The 23,831-nt window shown below is 34.5% G+C and overlaps 1 protein-coding gene across 1 annotated transcript in view; it reads right to left on the bottom strand.

Annotated features, from left to right (window-relative positions):
* LOC118740406 (protein split ends) overlaps nt 1-23,831 on the bottom strand; it is a gene marked incomplete in the record, with an annotated part of 189,286 nt that overhangs the window by 129,074 nt on the left and 36,381 nt on the right. The window contains 1 exon segment of the mRNA XM_036471928.1: nt 21,063-21,344. Within this exon segment, the coding sequence (XP_036327821.1) occupies nt 21,063-21,154 (92 nt within the window).

Below are 23,831 nucleotides of genomic sequence, written 5' to 3'. Positions count from 1 at the left end.
ATTTAATTTAATAATTGCGATAGTCAGCAAAGAGATTTTAACAACTACGCCCCTTGTAATACTTAATATTCATTATTAGTAAACAAATAAATACATATTACATACACACATGCATACATAAATATGTGTGTATATAGGCATCTATCTAGGTATATATATTTGCATATAACTATATCTCTGTTTAGTGGGCGTATACCAAAATCGCTAAAAATACATACAAATGCAAGTAATGTTCTATCTAGCTCAATACGAAAATCGGGAAAAATAAGCCTATGGAGCCTAAGATATTGACCAAAAATTGTCCTCTTTCGTACAGGCCATATTTTTGCTATTACCAATCAAAATTCTAAAAAATAGCGGATTTGGTTTAATAAAAATAACATTTTAATAGCATATTTGAAAACACATGTTTTTAAAACGAAAAGGAAACATTTCAGAATTTTATTTGAACATGGGCATTTTCAATTACCAAATGATCGTTTTTAAAAGAGATGGGAAAATATGCGCATCAAAAACAAAAATGTAGACTTTAGAAGTAGAATTGAAAATTTTCGTTCTCAAAATTGAAATAAACATTGTGGGTGCAAAACCTGGGTCGAAATGTTTTTAAAAGTAAAACGTTCCACGCCCTTTTCACCGGAGAGCCCTAATTAAGCACCCTGCGGACTCAGCTGGTGGGTTTTGTAAAGTTAACTGCACATTAGGGGAAGACATATTTGCATTTCTTTTGTCAGCATGCATCTAGGCCAGAAAAGAATCCCCTATTTTTAATGGCATTCCTCCAAAATAACTTTTACTATTTAAAGTACTTCATTCTCATTTTTGTTGAATAAAACATCATTAATGACAGTATTTTTTAATAATATGTGACCTGGTCTACGAAAAGGGAGCTTACGTGCGAAAACTAGTTTTCTGTGAAAAAGCTGTTAAAAGTAAGCAACTCGTTTCGTCAGTTTCTCATTATCTCGTTAATTGTTCTCCGCGCCGGACGTCCAGTAAGTGTTGTTGTTGGTCGGAATATTATTATAGTTCATCGTGTAAGTTGCTAGTGTGGAACATTTAAAAAAGTAACACTGAAGAAGTGACGTTTACTGTTTCTGTTGATTATCGTCTTCGCATTTCGCATGAAATGAAACATGAGTGTTGATGAGGAGTTCAGTGCCGTATACGGACAATATTTCCATGAAAAGGATGATGAAAACTATGAAGAGAGCGATGATGATGAAGACGAAGTATGTGTATCTCAGGCAGAAGATGATACCGAACAAACTTTTGTTAAGATGGACCTGTATGTTGTTGATGTAAAGGAGGAGGAGCTGGTAACAAAAGACAACAAAGAAAAATACATAAACTACTCAGCATTATTATTTTTGGCCCATAATACGTTTTTCTAGTGTATAATCATGTCTTTATAGCTTATAATTCAATGTATTTTGTTCATTACCAATAAATTATATTTTGTCGTATTTTTACTCTCCTTTCTCTACATTTTTATTACACTTCTAAGCAAGTTAGGATTTTCTGCTTTTCACCACGTGAAAAAGCATCTCATCTTCCATCCGAATCAACCAAAAAGTGAAAATTGATTTTTTGACACCTAAGCCCCCTTTCCGTAGACCAGGTCACATATATAAATTTCGTACTTATGAGTATATTTTGAAAAGCATATCTATCGTATATGAATGTTACTACATATGTATATCGGGCATAGATGGATTATTCCTTAAAATCACATATTTTTCGATAAAATTTTTGTAACTCTCTATAAGCACTGAAATCAAGAAGTTTAATTTTTGAATAGCTTTTTCGTTAATAAAATTGCCTCCAAAGTATCTATGCCAAGCCTATTTCACAATGCTGCTTTTTAATTTAATTCTGGAAAAATTATCTACATGTATGTATGTATATTAATAACTTCTTACTGAAAATATAAACGTCAAGTGAAAAGAGTCGCTATGCACGGTTGCAATTTCTTTAATATCCACACGGTAGCATGAGCGATTGTTATTACAAGTTGTAATTTTGAATTCCCCCAAAAATTTAAAGCCACCTCCGATTTCCGGGGAATTCTCCCTCGGTTGGCATCACTGATCTAGGCATATTTTTGTGTTTCTTCTGCAAACAAAATGCCATGCATTATTTAAATGTATAGGTAGATTTCTCTGAAAAGAGGCAAATCGGGATTTTTGTAGGTCTGCTGATCGTCCTATCCCTATCTTTCTGCATGTATTAGTTAATCTCTTGGAAAATCATAATGAATACTTACAGCAAGACCACCAACAACGACCACAATACGCTATTCGTTTTCACAATTAGCCACAGAAATTGATTTTTTAGGTAATGTTTTGATATCGCATGAAGCGCATTTTCAGGCAAAAAGCAAAAACACACCAGCACCAGTTAAACCCACCCAGATCCACTGTTTGGTGCGGTGTTATGGCCGAAAAAGTTATCGGACGGAGGGACTGCGCACACTGCTAGGCAAACTAAGGACCTGCTGCTTCAAATTGGTAGGTCTTATTTAGCCCACTCTGTTGAAACTAATTTGGAAGATTGGTGAGTGAGAGCAGAAGTGGCATAGCTCAATATTTTTTTGTTGTACTTAAATGTGAAATTTTTTAATATAAAAGTCGCTTATTCCTTAATATTAGAATATAATGCTACATGGAGTACCTTATAATTAAATAATAGGGGACTTTTCTTTTAAAATTTACCATATTTGAGATTATTTATATAGTTAACTACAACAAAAAAGGATCAGTCCAGCGTCTTCGTCTTGGCCTGCAGGCTGTGTCGGAGTCACACCCGCTAAACTTAAACGTAGAATACGTGATATTATTAAGATCACATTCAAGTTAAAAACGGTACATGAAATATTCATTTAATTCTATTGAATTGAATTTAATAAATCAATATGAATTGCAAAATATTAATACTTAGCAATAGAGAAGCAGATCCACATGAAGCCTTTTTAAATCCGTTTCATTTGATACCCATATTTTTAATAATTGCCTTAACTTATTAAATAAGTTGAGTTTACGTTTTTACCAGGTGGCAACCCTTTTTAATCTAAATATTTAAACTAAGGATATCTGACCACTCTGCCATGAAAAACAGCTTCTCATAAAAATACCAGCGCGGTTCGGAGTCGGCGTAAAACTGTAGGTCCCTCCGCTTTGTGTGTCGGAGGAGAAGCTCGGCCAAACACTAGCATATGTGTAAGCGCCAATCTATTATTATTATTATTATATCTTACCACCTGCGTTTCACGTAGTATTTTAATATTTCATTAAACTCATGCATACTTTATTTAAATTCTAATTTGGAAACAGGTGGCAACCGTATTCAAAATATTTTCAAACCGCAACCTCTTTCGTCTGACATTTATATCAGCATATACATTTCAATTTTCTGCCATTATTTAAGTCGAACTTGCTTTTTGAAACAGGTGGCAATCCTCCTACATACAGTATCGGTCATATCTATAGCACGCCATTTCAAAGTGATATTGTGTTCCACTTATGCTTATTTATTTATTTTTAACAATTTTCAATTAAAATACAGTAATTTCTCTAACAAACCCCATATAAACCCAAGTTTAACAATTTGTAGAAAACTTCAAAAAATGGCAACAAATTTTCACCTAAGTTTCAAACTTTTTTCTCGGATGTGCTAGAATTTTTTTGAGTACACTGTTTTTTAGCCACTGCAATTTTAGTCTGATAATGTGCAAATTTCAAGTGGCTGCGAATTACCGTTAATTTTTTCGAGTTTTTTTTGTCGCATTGCCTTTCATATAATGAATAAACTCAATTTATTTGTATATGGATGAAAACCGCAACACCTTTGACGAAAAAAATTATAAAAAATCAACGGTAACTTTCAGTCACTTGACACTTGCAAATTATCAGACTAAAATTAATTGGGCTATAAAACTGTGTATTTAGAAAAATTCAAACACTTCCGAGAACAAAGTTTGAAATTTAGGTGAAAATTTGTTGTACTTTTTTGAAGTTTTCTACAAATTTTTATACTTGGGTTTATATGGGGTTTGTTAGAGAAAGAACTGTATTTTAATTGAAAATTGTCAAAAATAAATAAATAAACATAAGTTGCACACAATATCACTTTGAAATGGCGTGCTATAGATATGACCGATACTGTATGTGAATTAAGAATTAAAGCCTTTTCAAAACCATTTCGAGCGATACTCATAGTGTAATAATTGATTCAATTTAATATTATGAATTTATCTTTTTATCAGATGGCAACTCTTTTTGAAAAAATAAGAAGCTATTGAACATCTACAGGCCAAGCCCTTTAATTTGATACCTCATTTTGTAAAATCGAACTAACCTTACAGATCTGATGATATGACAAAAAGCTTTCGCGTATTATGCATACATATGTACATATGTACTATATATATGGATGTACAATGTACATATCTATAATATGTATGTAGGTACATGGGTACAAAATATGCTGCATCAGCTTAGACATATTTCGCCTCACCTGCGCAATCTGTAACTGTATGTGTAACAACAAGAAAAAAGTGGGTACATTCATCTATTGAAAATTGGTTGAAACGAACCTTTAAACCTTTATAGAAAGTGGTTCGGTTTTCGGTTCGGATCAAACATTTTTGGAAAATTTCGGTTCGGTTAATGGTTCAGTTAATTAATAGAAAAAGCGGTTTTCCGGTTCAAAACCGGTTCACGTCCCTGCATAAATATATCCACAATGAAATTGTTCTGTATTCCCACATGTCAACTGTTAAACATATTACAGAAAATGAATTTTGGAATCAGCGGTGAGGAAATGCATTCAATTTCACCAGAATCGACTTCTTGCTTTTAAATTTAGACCCGCACAAGCTATAAATATTTACAAATTTGTATACGTGTACGTGTATGCACGCTTGTATGAACATATGGTCTACAAATATAATTACAATATTATTGCAAAAAAACCTAAACATTAGCAAAGAAGCTTAGAGCCAATTTACACGACGACTTTTCACCCTGCGTTTTTGACACGTTCCCTTTTAAAAAAGTCTTCGAAAATCCTCGTGCATTTACACGATGACATTTTCTTTGCGGCGTTTCTTGCGTATTTTTGACATTTAAGCATAAAATTTTCTTTTGTAAACTCTTTCGTCGTCATTTTTAAATCGAAGCGAATCGCGAACTCAAAGCAAAAATATGAAAAAGTGAAATCGATAAAAGCGAAACGTCAAAAAACCCCTCGATTTCGCTCACCGTGCGTGCTTGCCTACCCCGCTGACTTCGCTATACTTCTTGCCTACAAGCTCGAAACGCATGACTTTCCACCACCCAGGGTGAAAAGTCATCATGTAAATTGGCTCTTAGAATATGAATTTGTACCGAAACTGTGACAACGCAAATGCAAAGCGGTACCGCTAACATCGCAGCTTGCAATATACATATGCATGTATGTACCCTGCAGAAAATCTGACTAGCCTAGAACTAGCGTAGAACTAGAGCTTTTGCCGACAGTACCAGTTCTAGCTCAATACCCAAGCAATGCTTTCAACTGTCCAGTTTTACACGGCGATGTCATTGGCGGTGGCAATTGTCGCCTAGTGCATTACTTTGCAACCAGTTTTCAACCGGTTCCATTTCGGACAGTTTTTTTTTATAGGAAAACGTTTTTTTTTCTTTTACAGATTCCATTTTTGTTACACATTTTATAAAAAAAAAAAAAATATTGTAAGCTGCACGCAACAATTTAAATTCATTAAATTTGTAAACTCACAACTGCCTCCACCGCGATTTGAACTCGCGACCAACGATGATTGAGTCAGAGGTCTTCTCGTTGAGCTACTTTCGTATTGTACGATTAGTGAGCACTTGCACATTTACACCGCAAGTTTCAACTGTCCCGCTCTGCATTCCTTTTGCACTAGTTCAGAGATAGTTCTGAGATAGGTAGTTCGGAACAAGCGCTTTGTCAGACTGTCTCTAAATTTTACTGCAGGGTCCATTCCCATGTCTATGTTTACTCACACTCTCAGAGATTCGTAAGTAATGTGCATGTAGTATGTGCATGTTCATGTATAATATTTGAGTCTCTGTTTTGCTGTATCGCATGACTCATTTTCCATTACCGCACAACACAATCCTATAAACAATTTTATTATTTTTGTTTTTATTTTTTCGCTTCACATTGCCTCGGCTGGTTGCCCAACGAGCGCGTTTCCATTGTTTTTGCTTGAGCTACTATTAAATTAATTCCTTACTGCAATAACTTTTTATTCAGCGAGTTCTCGTAGGTACTTAGGTAAATGCGAATGTACTTGTCTAGATGTTTATAAATGAACACACACGTACATATATGTATATAGGCATATTAACAAATAATAGGTACCTTTCATTTATCCCAGCAGTAGATTAAAGCAGACAAAACGTACTTAAAAATAAAAAGTAGCAGTAAAAGGATATATACATATTAGAGTGGGCTGAAAATCAGATTTTTTAGAATTTTTATTGTTGTTAGCAAAAACTTGGTACGGCGTAATGCTTTAAAAAATCTGTGCGGAAAAGGAAATTTTCATAGTATTCAAAAAACGTTCTTACACAAAATTATGCAGGACTAATACTTTACAAGATAATTGTAATTTTATTTTTAAAAATTTTTTAGGTTTATATACTTTTTTTTTATTGAACTACACTATAATGAACATTTTAAGTTTTGATATGACAAACAAAAACGCTGAAACACGTATTATTAATTATGGGTCGTAGATTGCAGCTCTGTATACCGTTTTTCTAGATCAAGCATTGTGAATAAAAAAATTCAAGATTTTATGTAAATTCTTTTGACCGGTGTTAAAGCCTATTTTTTCCAAAAAACATCCAGCTATCAACGAAGAAAATTTATTGACAAATGAAGTTGTAAATGGTCAAATGAAAATGTGTAATATGTAATTTCTTTTTTTATGAAATACTAGGTGCTAGGTGCCACGTGCTGAATATGTAGATATTAAATACGATGCGATTGACAACTAAACAGGTTGCAGCCCTACTAAAAAAAAATAATATATAATTGCGCATCTGGAAGCCCTTTTATTTTTTTATTTTTAGCACAGGTTGCAACCCTCTTCGAAAAATAAAACCTTGCTACAAATCGGAAGGTCAAGCGTTTTTCTTTGACACATCATTTTTTTAAATCGAATGAACTGTGCAAATCTAATGTCATTAACAAAAAATGCCCCGGCGTATTATACGTAAATAATTTTTAAATAGGTCGCAACCCCACTCAAACAAAAGATAACCTCAAACAAGAGTACCTCAGTTTATACAAAAAAACAGAGATCTTATAATTTTAAAAAAGTGGGAACCCTACTTAAAAAGTAATACATTATTGAACATCTAAAAGCCGAACCCTTTTATTTGACACCTCATTTTTTGTAATCCAACGAATAAAACGGATCTAATAATTTTTTAGACAGGTGTCAACCCTATAGGAATTTAAGGCACTATACTATGTATATAAGACAGTAATCTTTAAATAGGTGGAAACCCTATTAAAAAAAATTAAAGTTTTTTTACATGCGAAGGCCAGGCCCTTTCATTTGGTATCTCACTTTGTAATCCAACAAACGGCGAAAATCTTTTAATAGGTGGCAACCCTACTCAGAAAAATAATACATTATTGCAAATGTAGAGGTTAAGTCTTTTCATTTGACAGTGACAGTACAGAACTGATGCCTACGCTTATTATGATTGAATATAGTCATTTTATTAACAGGAGGCAATCCTATTAAAAAAAAACATTAGTGCTTTTCTAAAGGCCAATCCCTTTCATTTGACACCTCATCTTTTGTAATCCAACAAACCGTGCGGATCTTATAGTTTTTAGATAGGTGGCAACCCTATTTAAATTCTAATTAAAAAAGGTCACTCTCCTAACGGTACAGAGTATATTAGAAAAAATCTCGTCAAAATCCGTTCAATAGTTTTCGAGATTACCGCGTACAAAAAATTTCGACTTTCCTTTATAATTATATGTATAGATGACTAGGAAAGAATGTTACTCATACGCTATGTATGATCTATTAACGAAATCATATGGACAATTCTCAATTGGTTCATGCGAAAGATGACTCGCCAGTTTTTATACGTACACATAACTTTCGCTGCTTTATTAACCAAAATCAGGTTACATACAGTGGCGGTCAAAAATGGATGTATGGTGTTTCATTTTAAATATATGCATTGTTTTTAAATCTAAAATTTTTTTGATATTTGTTTATAAAAATATGGTTTACTTATGTTTTAACATAAACTATATAAATCATACTTTCAAATTTTGGGCAGAACTTAGAAAAATGTCAAAAATTTTTATCTAAATTTCGAGCTTTTTAACCAGCATTTTTAGAAATTTTTTGGTTATGCAGTTAACAAGCCTATAAAATACAAGTAAAATGAGTGCAAGTTTTGAGCGGCTAAAGAATCGCATTGATTTTTAATAATTTTTTTTTTGTTGACGGCGTTTTGTACCTTTTTTCCATATAAACATGAATTTTTTGTGGAAGAATATGAATAAAAAAAGTCAACGCCAGTTTTACTAAATTTCGCTATTTATATGAAAACAACTGCAAAAGCCGCCAGCAAAAACAATTATTAAAAATCAAAGCCATTTTATAGCCGAACAAATGCACGAAATTTTTGGGAATTAACTCGGATCCGGGCAGTTTTCGTTGACAACACTGGTAAAAATGGTCAGCTATTGTCTTTTGTATAAGTAGCAAACAAAGCACACGAGTTCCACGTCCGCGGTAGCCGAGTGGTAAGAGTTACGGGCTACAAGCCTGTAGCTACCAGGTTCGATCCTCGGTTGGAGCGATTGCGAACAAATTTTTGGTTTTTATACCCGAGCGCACTTGTGCACAAGGGTATTATAACTTTGTTCACATAACGGTTGTTTGTAACAGGCAAAACGAATCGAGATAGATATAGACAAATGTATACATAAATGATCAGAATGAAAAGAGAAATCGATTAAGCGGTGACTGTCTGTCCGTCCGTCCGTCCGTCCGTCCGTCCGTCCGTCCGTCTGTCCGTCTGTGCACACGATAACTCGAGTAAAAATTGAGATATCTTAATGAAACTTGGTACGTGAACTTCTTTTGGGCGTAGGACGGATGGTATTGAAAATAGGCGAAATCGGACAATAACCACGCCTACCTCCCATATAACGGTAATTTTCAGAAATACGAAAACTGCGATATTTTAGTAACTACTGAAGATTATTCACTCAAAATTGATATTTACAATGAGTTTTAGACGAAAAATAAGAATATTTTAAAATTTTGGCAAATGGGCGTAGCCACGCCCACCTATGGTTACATGTGTATATCTTGGTAACCGCCGCACCAATTTCTTCCAAACTCGGCACAGTTGTTGGCCTTGATACATCATACTAAATGGCCGAAAATTTAAAAAATCGGACAATAACCACGCCTACCTCCCATATAACGGTAATTTTCTGAAATACGAAAACTGCGATATTTTAGTAACTACTGAAGATAATTCACTCAAAACTGATATTTACAATGAGTTTTAGACGAAAAATAAGAATATTTTAAAATTTTGGCAAATGGGCGTAGCCACGCCCACTTATGGTTACATGTGTATATCTTGGTAACCGCTGCACAAATTTCTTCCAAGCTTGGCACAGTTGTTGGTCCTGGTACAGCATACCAAATGGCCGAAACTTTTTAAAATCGGACAATAACCACGCCCACATTCCATATAACGGTAATTTCGAGAAATACAAAATCTTCGATAAATCAGTAAATATCAAAGCTAATTTATCCAAAATTGATGGTTGCAACAATTCTTTACCAAGAAATACGTTTAAGATAAAATGGCCGTGGCACCGCCCGCTTGTGATTACATATATGTATCTCGCTAACCGTTCTAGCAATTTGTACCAAACTCGGTATGATTATTGTGCTTGCCACATAAAAGCAAACCGTTGAAAATTGTTGAAATCGGTCTTAAATTACGGCCGCTTTTCATATAACAATAAATTTCAGAAATGCTCGAAATTTCAATATGTCGAAATTTAAGGACGCTAATTTACTTAAAATGTATACACCCCGGCTTATCATGTAGCGGTAGCTTTCGGCAAGGTGGAAAACATATCTTTAATACTTGCGCCGGGTATTTAATGTTCGGCTCCGCCCGAACTTAGACTTTCTTACTTGTTATTATTTATTTTATATTTTTCTCTTTTTTTCTTTCATCTATATATTTAACTTTACTTTATTTTATTTTAATTTGCTTTATTTATATCACATTTTTTATTTAACTATTATTTAATTTAAATTTTTAGAGTCGTCTAGTTACGCTTACGAAGGATACAGCAAATACACAGAAGCGCGAATTCCACTAATATATTTAGGTACTATTGAACTATGATCCTCGTGCACCATTTTTTTTTATTTGTTCTTTAAAAAGTCACAGAGCGAAAAAGAAGTAAGAAAAATTACAAAAAAAAAACAATACATATATGGGCCATACCATAGTTACTGGTGATACCTTTTACTCCAGAATGTAATTAATTGAGAAACTATAACTATGTCGGCGGAACTTATAAAACAGCGAAAGATACTTTTTGACATAGAACGATAACTAGTGTATAAAATTGCTTTAACAAAAATTCCAAACGATTTTTTAGTTTTATGTAACCATCATTTGAATGAATGTGACTGGTGGGCACTGAAAAGAACTCTATTTTGCCTTTGTGCACTCAAAGATGAATTTTAGCCAAAAACCTTAGTTTTCGTGAAAAATGTTTTTGTGTTGCAAAATATTAACTATACGCTTTCGTTTTCAATAAAATTAGGCTTATATAATCTTCATAGAAATATTAAAAAGTATTTAATTTTGTGACTGGTGTAAGTAATTATGCATGAAGTAAAAGTTTCCTTAGACAAAAATTACAACTGATTTTTATTTTTGTAATATTTTTCAATAGTTTAATCAAATGTAGTTATTTTAAAAGACTCAATCTGGAAACTATTACGGGAATCTAGAGACTTTCGAGGTTCTCGGAACTTATCGATATAATAATCGATATTTTTATCGACTTTGTTATCGATATTTTTTTATAGATTTTGGTATGGATTCTGTTATCGATATTTTTATCGGTTTTGTTATTGGTTTTGCTATCAATATTTTTATCGATTTTTTATCAATATTTTTATCGATTTTTTATCGTTATTGTTTTAGATTTTTCTATCGATATTTTTTGCAGAATTTGTTATTGATTGTTATTGATACTTTTATCAGTTTGTTATCGACGTTACTATAGATTTTGTTTTAGAAAAGGGTAGAGGTAGGGATCTAGATAGAAAAAACACAAAAAATATAACCTTAAGCAAAAGCACATGTACATATCGTCAAAACTGTTGTAAAAAATGTTGTTGTCATTAGGAAAAAGTGCGGGATTCGATCTTTTGTTAAGGCCAGTATCCTCTGCTTCTGAGAACACTCGAAATTTGACGATTTGCTATGTGCATGCGCAAGTGATCGCAATTGAAAAAGCATTTTCGCACATTCGATAGCTTGACATGGCAGGGACGATATGTGTTGTATTAGTTTGTATTGTGTAATGATGTGTTGTGTTGTATTGTGTTCCGTTTTGTTGTATAACTGTGTTTTGTTGTATTGTTTTGTAATTGTTGTGTTGTATTGTTTTGTGTTTTGTTGTGTTATGTTATGTTATGCCATACTCTGTTATGCATTTCAGCATAATTGACTTCAACTAGTTAACTCAATTAAAATCAACTCGGCTTAGCTCAGCCCACCTCAACTCCTCTTAATTTCAGAGGTTGAATTTGAATATAAGGCTATAAATAACAAAGACAAATTATACCCCAGGTTATTTGTGGATGAACGGTGTATCATATTTTATTCCAATAAATGAATATTAAGCGCTCCACCCTTTCCTACATGTTTGGCCGAGCTTCCCCTCTAATTCGTGTTCTGCTTATTCATGATGTTGCGACACAAATGAAGAGATCTACACTTCTACTCCACCTCCGAAGAAACTTTTTTATGGCAGAAGTACACTCGGAGATTTACTATTGCCTGTCGAAAGGCGGCCGCTATTTAAAAATACTTTTTTGAACAATGGAGCTAAGCACTCGGCTACGACAGCAAGAACACTTATCAAATCTGAAAAAAAGTAGGAAAAAAGCGCAATGAAGTATTTAAAAAAGGGAACATAAGACAAAACGTGAATTTTTCACTGATTATTATATTTTTTACTTTTGATCTAAAAAAACTTTGAACTTATTTAGCTTTAAGTTTTATTGTAATTTATGATGACGATTTCATTACAACATAAGTAAATATTTTACTGTATGAAAACTATGTAAAATAAAACCGGTGTATCCGGATTTTCTTAATTTCAAAATAGACAAGACGGTTGCCTCAAATATCAATTTTTCGAATAACTCAAAACCCGGTTTTGGAAAAAATGCGAATGATCGAACATCCTAGTATTGATCAAAAATATTCATATTGTCCAAAGATTTTATTTATATTTTTGCCAATAGTAAACATTCTTTAAAAGTCGGATTTTTAGCCCACCCTAATACATAAATATGTATAAACAAGTTTTCGGATTTAAGTCACTGTTAATTTGAATCTGTCGTAGGAATACGCGCAGGTGGCAAAGGTGATAGGGCTGGGACTATACGAATATTCGTATATCCAGCCTATTACCATCTAGGCACGCTAAAATAACACAAAACACGCCGAGACACGCCTACTTAATTTTGAGTCATATATGTATTACGGGTTTTTCCGTTTTTTTTAGATTAGGTAATTTTCCTGATATATTTTCATTTAAAATGAAAAAATCCAAACTTTAACAGGGAAAATTTGAAAAAAAAAACATATCGGTCCATGGTGTATGAGTACAGTAACCAGAATTCTGTGGACAAAAATCGGGACATTTCTTAAAGTATCGAACCTGAACATACAATTTTGTTTTTAGAATAAAAAGACAGTTTTATTTAAGGAAAAACAAACAGAAAAAACTTGAAAAATGATCGCTAAAATGTATACATACAATACGGTGGCGATAATGTAAATAGGGAGAAGAGAAGACAAGTTTTAGCTACTTTTATTTTTTAAATAATGTTTATGTAATAATCACAATTTTGAACTTTTTAATCCTATTTTTTCTTTTGAACATGCAGTTTTGTAGCCCATTAAATTTTAGTATAAAAAAGTGCTAGTTCGAAGTAGCTTAATTTTTGGCAATTTTTTGTTGGCGTGTTCTCTTCCATACAAGGTTTGGAAACTTACCAAAAATCAACGGTAAGTCCTAGCTACTTAAAATTTGCACTACTAAAATTTAATGGGCTACAAAACTGCATACTCAGAATGTTTCTATAAAATCTAACTACAGAGCTTAAGATTGTTATGAAACTTTATCGAATTTTGATAATTTTTGTATAAAGTTTTATTTACATGCATGGGTTTTGTTATATAACGAGTTACACTTTCATAAAAAAATAAACTTTAGATAAATAATCGAAAGGGGTATCGCCAAGGAATCCGAAAATGTCCCTTTCCTTTTTATATTTTTGCCACTGTATCTACAGCTTATATTTTTCATATCCAAGCATTTTTTGAGGTAATTAGTATTATTTTTTATAATTTCAATAAATATAATTACAAAAATTGTTAAAATATAATTGCTGAATATAATTATAAAAACCGTAAAAAATTTTTTTGACAAGAATGACAATATAGCGAGAGTACCAGTTTGACAGAACAAAACATACCCAAAGATCATAGAAAATAAGAATGCTGACTACGTTTGTGGCTCCCCTGTATTCTATGTTTTTCGTGATAACGAAAGTGCTGCACCGTTTGTACGAAGAATTATTTTTGGGCCAGAGTACAGAATGATTATTGTTAAATTAATAAAGAAGCCACTGAAAATTGGGATTTAATCGGTATAAATATGAAAAGTCAGGACACGCGTCCCGACTTTTAAAAAATATTCAGCCGGACAATTTTCTCAAAATCGGTACTGTCCCGCCAAAATCGGTAGGAGTGGTCACCGTACGTATGAGTTACATACATAAATACACATACATATACATATGTGTTTCATAAAAAAAAAAAATATCACGTATTTTTCATTTGACTATTCGCTGATTTCGTTGGTAGCTTAATTTTTTTTTGTTTTAAGACGAGGCTTTAATATGTTACTTCTTAATTTTTCCCTGTTAAAGTCTGATTTGTTTCATAAAAGTAGAAATGTCTTGGGAAAATTAGCTGATATAGAAAAACAGAATACAGGTTCGTAATCTAGGACTAAAAATTAAGTTTGCGTGTTTCGGCGTTTTTGTGTCACTACAAAACTTGATATTTTCCCTATGGTATTATTATTTTTATACTATAATAATAATATTAATAACAGATTGGCGCTTACACATACTATGTTAGTGTTTGGCCGAGCTTCTCCTCCGACTTGTGGCGTGCGCCTTGATGTTGTCACACAAAGCGGAGGGATCTACAGTTGTACGCCGACTCCGAACAGCGATTGTATTTTTTATGAGAAGCTGATTCTCATGGCAGAACTACACTCGGAGGTTTGCTTCATTAGTTGCTGATTTATCGCAGATTATGTATTTTTTTTTTAATTATTGTTATATGGGTTGTGGGCGTGGTTATTGTTTGATTTCAAAAATTGTCATCCTTCGGGCAGGTTGTACCATGGTCAACAACTCTGCCAAGTTGGGTAGAAATTGGTTGAGCGGTGACCGGATACACACATGTGATCCTAAATTTTTCAAAAACATAATATTCTTATTTTCCATCAAGAGATCAGCGTGAATATCAATTTTAAGTGAATAAGTTTCAGTAGTAGTATGTGCCGAATTTTTCATCCCTTTTTCCGCCGGAGTTTGAATTGCTCAATCTCCGGCAGCAAAGAATATAAAGCTTCCTTCTTCAGGTGGAGCCTTATATCGATCTTCCTACTGAGACCACCTCCAACCACTTGGCCACGGCAGCCACAGAAATAAATTGTGTGACTCAAAATTGATATTTCTGTGGCTGGGATGTGAACCAAGAAATTGTGAAGAAAACCCACAATATCAGAATAAGACGACAAAACAAGTGGAATACATAGATCATATATACATATATCATGCATATTTAAGCAATCGTATAGATTACACACAGCCGACAAAAATTATAAAGTAAATTCTGTTGAATTGACAATCAAAAGCAAAAAAGTCAAATTTGTTATGTATATATATGCATATGTACATACATGTGTACATATCGCACACCGTCTTCAAAAGAGTCACAACTCAAAATTTGGCATTTTTGAGATTATACGCTAAAAATGTTCGCAGAGCTTTTATCTACCTTTCAGCAAAAGCTGGAGCAAATTTTTATTATAATTTGTTAAAAAAAAACTAAGGTAAAGTCGCCCTTGCCCATATGATTATCATGTGCTAAGAAATAGTTTTTCGCGTTTTCTGACAAACGTATTATTTTGAGTTGTGACTCTTTTGAAGACGGTGTGCGATATGTATGTATGTATGTGTCTGTATCTGTAAACATGCTTGTGTGCTTGCTGCGACTGGTACCAAATACAAATACCAAGCTTTATAACTTTCATGCTTGTTTAGCAAGAATAGACTCGGAAAAAATTTGCAGACCAAGCATGACAGCCCGTTTATAGCTCAAAAACTTAGCTAAGATGCTTACAAATATCGCATTTTTGCTTGCATGTGTCTTTGGCTTAGACACAAAATAATTTTCTTTCATGCTACAGCCACGAATCACTTTCGGGAAGTGGCCAATACAAAATAGCAAAGAAAATAAACATTACGCCATGGATGTACCAGAAGATAGACTTTTAGATGTACAGAAATATTTGCTTGCTTACCTTAGATATAAGCACATGTATACATACATATGTATGTATGTGTGTACACAGAAGTACACGTACACCTATACAGCTACGTAGGGATATACGCAACGAGCCGGTAGGTAAATGGCATACATATGTAAATAGAAAAAAGATAATTCACAAAAAAAATTGTTTACCCAACGTGTATCCGTCAGATACTCGTCGAACAGGCGCATGATTCAAATGGAAATGCATCGAATATAATAACAGAGAATAACAACTACAACACGGACAGCGGCAGAGACATGGAATTATCATGAATTATGTATACCTACCAAAGAAAAAAAAACGTAAAAGGAAAAATAAATATCTAGTATCTGCAAAAAAGGCATGAGAATCGAGAAAATAAGTTGACGAAGGAAACCCATACAAATGGGAGCTAATGCGCGCAAAGGCGCACAAATACAGCGCGACAACATAGCCTACAAAAAAGGTAAACGCGCACACATCAACCGTGCTATACGCAGACGAGTAGCTGGACGGACGAACGGCCAGAGTTTCGTCGCGACTGACTCCGAGCGAACGGAGAGGGACAGGAGCGATGGCAGGCAGGCAGGCAGACAACTCTACCATGACGTGTAGAAATAACCTGAAACGTAGCTAAAATTATCACATTACAAACAAACCAACCAGCGAGCGAATGAGCAAATTTATAGCTGCTTCTTTGTATCTCACAGATACACTGGCGCGCAGAAACCGACAGAGCAGGCAGAAGAAAAGTCAAGAAACAACAACAGCACTACACAGCGACACAGCCAGGCAAATCGCAAATGGATTTATACAGCAAAACAACTTTGTTGGCATTGCGACGTTGCCACATTTCACAGCACAGCATGTTATTGGGGTGGATGTGCACTACCACAAACATCACTATATTTACGCACACACACACACACCACTCGCTTACGGCAAAATCGTACTTTGGCATACAAGCATTCGTGCGAAGCTGATATGTAGCTGCCTGGCTGAGTAACGCGGCGCACTTTTCGCCTGCCTGTCAGTCTGGCTGCCTACTTATTCTGCCGATTCCGACAACTTTTGACGACATTTACCTACACGTCATACAAGCTTTTTTTGTTGCTTTGGTGTTTATTTTTATTTGATGGCTGGTTGACTGGCTGACTAGTTGGTGAATCGCTTGGTTGGACGGCGTTGAGTTCATTTGGAAATGTGCGTGGAGTCACCAAAGTGAAAAGGCAGACTGAGGATGAAAACAGCAACATCAACACGCTAGTTGAAGGCAGTTGCTGTAGTTTATCGACTAGAAGTTGTTTTCATTATACTATTCATGGGACGCACTCACGCACACCTATACAAAAGTCACCGATCTCTGTGTATGTGTGCGTTGGTATATGAGCAAAACAACTCCAGCGGCGCAGAAAACTGAAGAAGGTCAAACGAAGCGACGAAAGATATCCAATGCAAGCGTAGAGTTCCTACTAGAAGAAAATTGAAATGACATTTCGCGATAAAGAAGGAATCTTTGCAGTACCAGCAGCAACCAGACGATTATCGTAGAACTTTTGCGCGGTTTGTCGGCTACCTATGAGTATAACGTGTATGCACATGCTTATGTATGATGTATATCTGTGTTTGTATATAAAAACATACATAGTATATGTACAGAAGTACTATGGATGCGAGGGCACATACAGGAAGTCCAACTTTTGACAATACCGCTTTGGCTTTGTATTTGGTATCCTGTGTAGCAGCGAACTTCCAACAACATGCCACCAAAATAATTACTACTTACATATTGTACGTCCCTTATTGACCATTAAAATGCGATAATTTATGTACGTACATATATACATACTATGTAAGTATGGATGCCTTTTTATACATAAGTATTCTGCCGATTGCCTTCTTAAATGTACATATTTATATATGTACTCGCATATATGTATGTAAAAACATATATTCTCCTCTGAAAGTAAGTATAATCCACAACTCGCATTTCATTTAATGCCACATCAGCTGCTACTACGATTGACTCTTTAGCTCTCTTCTGTGGTCGTCGTTAAAGCAGCTGTCGTACTGTTTGTGTTCTAGCTATCAACGCTTTTACTGATGGCAAGATGCAAATTGTAGACTGATTGGGGTGAAATTGGCGTATGGACTTCATTTGAATGAATGAAATGCCTGTTTGAAATTGTTTTTGATAAGAAATTACTTCGGCGTCATTTCGCTTCCACCACTTCCCTAATATTTCACCCGTCTGAAAGTTAATGTTACTTTGTTCTTGTTTTTAATTGCCTCGCACACATACATACATAAATATGTACATACAGTGACTCACAGTGAAAAGCATCCAGTAAATTTGTCTAGAATATTCACAATGTTTTGCATGATAAAAATTTTCCGTACTTTTTAATAAAACTATAGTTCATTCTATAACTAAAACCACATACATACATACATACATCAAAGTTACAAACTTCAGCGACTTAAAACTTTCAGTTTATCATACTAAAATCCAATAGACTACAAAACTACATACCCAGAATTTTTTTAAAAGCTCTGATTCAATGGTTTGGAATTTCGATGACGAGTTTTTTAAATTTTAACATTTTTTTGGGGATTCAGTAGGAGGTTTGAAACTTTGATGTAGTATGAATGCATGTGGCTTTAGGTATTAACGAATACGATTTAACATGGAGAATATTTTATACAAATTTACTATGATTCGCCCACCGTACATATTCAGGGTTATCACTGAATCCACCGAAGTCAGATTTTTCCTAGAATGCAAGAAATTGAGGAAACTCTTTTCCACCCTATTGAATGGTAGCCGCATGGAAAGTTGTGGAGAAGACGAACCCAAGTCCCCTGTCTATGCGTTATTCAAATACGACGACGAGAAGCTGATAAGTTTCATGCATCAACTCTTATGCAGAATATGGTCCGATGAACGCATGCCCGACTACTGAAATTTAAATGTGGTCTGCCCAATCCACAAGACAGGCGATCCAGCCATACGTGCTAACTACTGCGGGATCAACCTTCTAAGCATAGGTGACAGGGGTCCTTATCAGTGGGGCTTTAGACCAGGTATTCATGGAACGCCAAAGCATCAACACTCACCATCTATTTGCGATTTCGCCGCAATTCTGAATTTGGCATCCCCGCGAAACTGATACGGCTGTATAAAATGACGTTAAGCACTACCACTAGCCTCATCAGAAATGGGAAAGACCTCTTCGAGACAATTGCTACCAAAAGAGGTGTTAGAGACTCCGTTTTATTTTTTAATCTGATGTTGTAGAAGTTAATAAGAGCCGCAGAACTGAACAGGAACAATTTTTTACAAGAGCGTGCAATCTCTGGCGTATGCCGATGACATCGACATCATCGGTTGTAAGAACCGCGAAGTCTGTTCTGCCTTTGCAAGTTGGATAAGGAAGCAAAGCCATTGGGTCTGTTGATCAACGAGTACAAGACGAAGTATCTCCTGTCATCAAACAAACAGTCAGTTCATTCGCGTCTTAGCACTCACGTCACTGTTCACAGTTATAATTTCAATAAAGTACAGAATTTCGTTTACTTGGGAATTAGCAGTAAGGCCGTTAATAATGTCAGCATAGAAACCCAACGCATAATCACTCATGCCAACAAGGGCTCTCATGGTCTGGAACCCAAAAGACGTGCCGGTGCTTCAGCTTCACTAAAGGTAAGTTCTGAGGCTTTTCTCACCGCGAAATTTATTCATATCTTCTGTAAATGTCACAAGCGATAGAGGTGTGAAATTGTCGCTAACTCGTTACAACATAGCTACTCTGGTTAAAGCAACACCTCATCGCTGGCATACTTAGTAGGATTCCATCTCCCAATGTCTCCGTGTCAATGCAAAGGGGCTAAAAACAAATGGCAGAAGGAAGAGAGCCGGACCGAGGCTGGAGGTAACAACATTTGATCGATACCGAGGAAAACTATAGGCAAAATATACTTGTTTACAAGGTAGAGAAAAGAGAGCCAAAAACGTGAAAAGCCTTGAAAGACTGGCAGGCCGGAATTAAACCAGAAAAATATGTCCGAAAAAATTCTAATGTTTTAAGGTCGCAGGCTTTTCCTGCAGAATCGAGGTTTGAAATTTGCTAGCAGTCGTCCACAATATCGTCGTCACAATATGTATTAGGAAAAAGCTTAAATGGTGACATATGTAGGTGATACATTTGAGGAAAAAGATCCCAACCCATGTATACAAACGATACTTACGTCCCTTCACTCCAGTAAGACGAAACGGGAACTGCAGTGATGCGAATAAAAAGTGAAAAACTCCTGGCGGAATACCACCTGGATGTGGACATGCCTGCTATAAATATTCGCGGAAATGTACTTCACTATTAATTACTATGAAATTATTTAAAAATTCTCGTACTATGTAGAACACAACGCAATATTATTCATAATATAATTGTTTACTTTTCACCAAATGACCTCGAAGCAGTAAAGTATTTTATTCAAATCTGGCAATAATGTTTTCGAGTTCACATTTGTTTTATAGCAACAACTTAGCCCTACTAAATAAGCTGGTCTTTCAATCGTTGTCATCAGGCTCAACTAACGGTATGATGGGGAAACGTACTATTTCGACAGGTTAGTGTAAATCTATTGGGTTTAAGGAGGCATGAGAGGAGGTGGTTAGCATAATGAGAGGCACCTTCAGATGAGTGACATACTTATGTTGGGAATGTCATGGTCGAGTCTGGATAAGAAGGAGTTTAATCTGCTTCTCAAACATATACATACATACATTCGCACGACAGCCGGTTCTAAGATACGGAATGCCTCGGGCTTTATCTACGAACCAACAGCTGTTTTTTCGACGATCTACATAGTTAATTCTTCCAATCGTTCGAGTTCACTAGGACTAAGTGGAAGCAATTTTTTCGTATCCGTGGCTTGGACATGGTTTCGTAGATTTTATACGGTGGATTAAATAATTGCCCCAAATATTTCGGAGATGTTTACATAAGTAAATGAAGTTACATGCAGTTCATATATCAGATATTTGTATACTTAATTTTGTAGGTACTAATTTTTATAATATAACACGAATCTTCCAAAAACCGAGTTACCTTTTTAAATGTTCTCTATTTTTTGTATCCTCGCGCAATCTCGCTTCGGGTATTTGACCAAAACAAATTTTTTGGGTTTCTTCACGTACCATTTTGTTTATAAAACTTCATGGAGGCGACTTGTTTTAAGAGGGGCGCGCTCCACCCCATTCGCATTGGAGAACGACTAATTGATAGTCAATCGTTAGATTCTTTTCTTTTTTCGAAAAACACCGTCGATTGGACGTAAAGTATTCGATTTCTTGGTGGATTATATCTTACGCACTAACACATACACATTTCCTGTAAAAGAAAAGGGAAATAAGATAGAATTTAATATTTTTAATTTTAATATTTAGAAGCACATACTTATATGAAGGTATGTATGTATCTACGTATCTACATACATAAGCACTTAATTCAAAAATAAGGAGCTAAAAATTAAACAGCAAAAGCCCTGGTTCTTACAATTATTTTTCAATTGGAAATTAATTTGTTTATTATTTGTGATCCCATCTTTATTGAAATCGAAACTTAAGCCTTTAGGTAATCAAAGAAATCATATAAGACTAAAGAAAAAATGTAATTTCCGAGAAGATTCCAAGAAATTCCTTTCTTTGTTGATTATGGTTTTATTACCCCTAGCAGAGCTGTTGGAAACTAGATACAGTACGTACATATGTATGTATGTACATATATACCCTGCAGGGAAAACTCGAGCTAGTGAATTAAATATGTAGTTCAGTACTGGATCTTTAACGCCAAAAAATGAACTGATGCGATAGTAATTAGATTCCGCCCGGTCCAAAAGCAGTGAAATGTGGTACTTTTTCGAAACTATTTTTTTTTTTTACTTTTAAAACCGCATATCGCTAGCTAATAAAAAAGTTGCTTTTCTATAAAAACATATGCAAGCAGCCAAAACATGTATCGTTTTCGAAAATAGCAAACTACCTTTATTAGTTAAAACCAGGGAATGGATTTTTAGGACCTAAAAATCTATAAAAAAGGCAAAGTAAAATAACGAAATAGACTAGGAAAGGCAAAATAAATAGCGAAATAGGCATGAAAAGGCACTAGAAACCGCGAAAAAGGCACTAAAAAGGACAAAACCCGACAAATAATCAAAAAAAACATTTATTTTAGAAATGTTTATTTTACAAGTAAAAAGTGGAAAGCTATGAACTAGTTTCATTATATGAAAAAATTGTACTTTGAATCATTGACTATTTTCCTCTTTCGAGTTTTCAACTCACAAAACTTTAATCTCAATAGTTGAACATTGAACCACAAGATGCATTTTAAAAGCGTTTTCATTCGATTTTCGCGAATAAAAGCTTTGAATGTACTAAACATGCGCCTGACGTGAGTTGATACTAGTGGCGCCTAATTTAAATATGGAACGTTTAAAACGTTCATATTATCAGGATTAAGGGCTGTTTCCTTGCCCTAAAAAACGCCAAAAAAAGGCAAATCAAATGTGTATATACGGAATCAGGGAAAACTAAATCGTGGACATTCTTAATCGAATATACTCTATCTCTTTAGCAAAAAAAAGGTAATTTCCATAAAATCCGTTCCCTGGTTCTAACTGTTTCTATTCAAGTATTGGCGGATCTAAGATCAAAATAGTCACAGAATATGCGTTAAGTCCTAAAGAATACAAAAACTTCTAATTAGAAATGTACATATATCTAAGATTTAGAACTGGTTCGGTACTATCGGAAAAAGGATGAAGCGCAGGTACCCACACATCATTTGTTTACTATAAAGAAATTTTTGTTCGGCCGTTTTTTCTCGTTCGAGCATGCTTTCTTCCTGCACTTCACAGATGCTTTTTCATAGTTTTGAAACACAAAACAAAAACTAATACTACTACATATTATTTCCAAAACTCGAACCTGGGCTTTTCTAAAATCTAACAAATACCTAATAGCAAGCACCTCTGCACAGTCAATAGCTGGTACGAAACTATAGACAAAAAGATGCAAAGCGAACTAGATATGAACTGTGGAATTTAGAACTGGTGTGGAACTAAAGAAAAGGTAATACTTTGTACAAAGGTCAGTAGATTACTCCCTAAAGATCTAATAGAATCTAAAACAAACTTCGACATCAATAATTTATTTTCAGTATTTCAGTTCAATTAGATTTTGAAGAAATTCCGAACTTAAAAACATTGGTATAAAAAAGTATTTCAAGTATGCACTCTGTAAAGACACAGAAATATACACATCCATATGTACATTCATACATGCTTTTGTATTTCTCTATGCCGAAGTAAACAATTCTAAGCAAAATGTGTTAACACTCGTATGTCCATATGTACATACATACATATGTATGTAGTATGTATATTTTGCTAGTCAGCAATCAACCATCGACCATCGAATTCTTCTCCAATTTGTATGCAGCAGCTACCTATGGACATACAAATTTAGACATAAACATACATACATATGTACGTACAAACATATGCTCTTTATGTACATATTTATTTATATACATATCTGTGTTCGTATGGAAAAGTAGCTTATGTCGAAAGGTTGGCTTTAGTATAATGCGGCAATCCCTTTATTTTTTAAACGGCAAGGAATTTTTTGATGAGACTTAATAAGAATATTGACTTGCTAGTATCGGAACTATTTCTTCCACGTTTATTTGCTAAAAGTTGTTCAACGGCTTACCGCCAGTGAGTCATTCGCAATCGTATGCTGCGAATGCCGATTTATACTAAAGCCAGCCTTTCGACATAAGCTACTTTTCCATATGAACACAGATATATGTCCA

Source organism: Rhagoletis pomonella, unplaced genomic scaffold (genome assembly GCF_013731165.1).
Source record: "Rhagoletis pomonella isolate Grant_MI unplaced genomic scaffold, Rhpom_1.0 Rhpom_scaffold_00006, whole genome shotgun sequence".
Classification (NCBI taxonomy): domain Eukaryota; kingdom Metazoa; phylum Arthropoda; class Insecta; order Diptera; family Tephritidae; genus Rhagoletis; species Rhagoletis pomonella.
The sequence above is the reverse complement of the archived record's forward strand: the minus strand, read 5'-3'. Positions and strand labels throughout refer to the sequence as shown.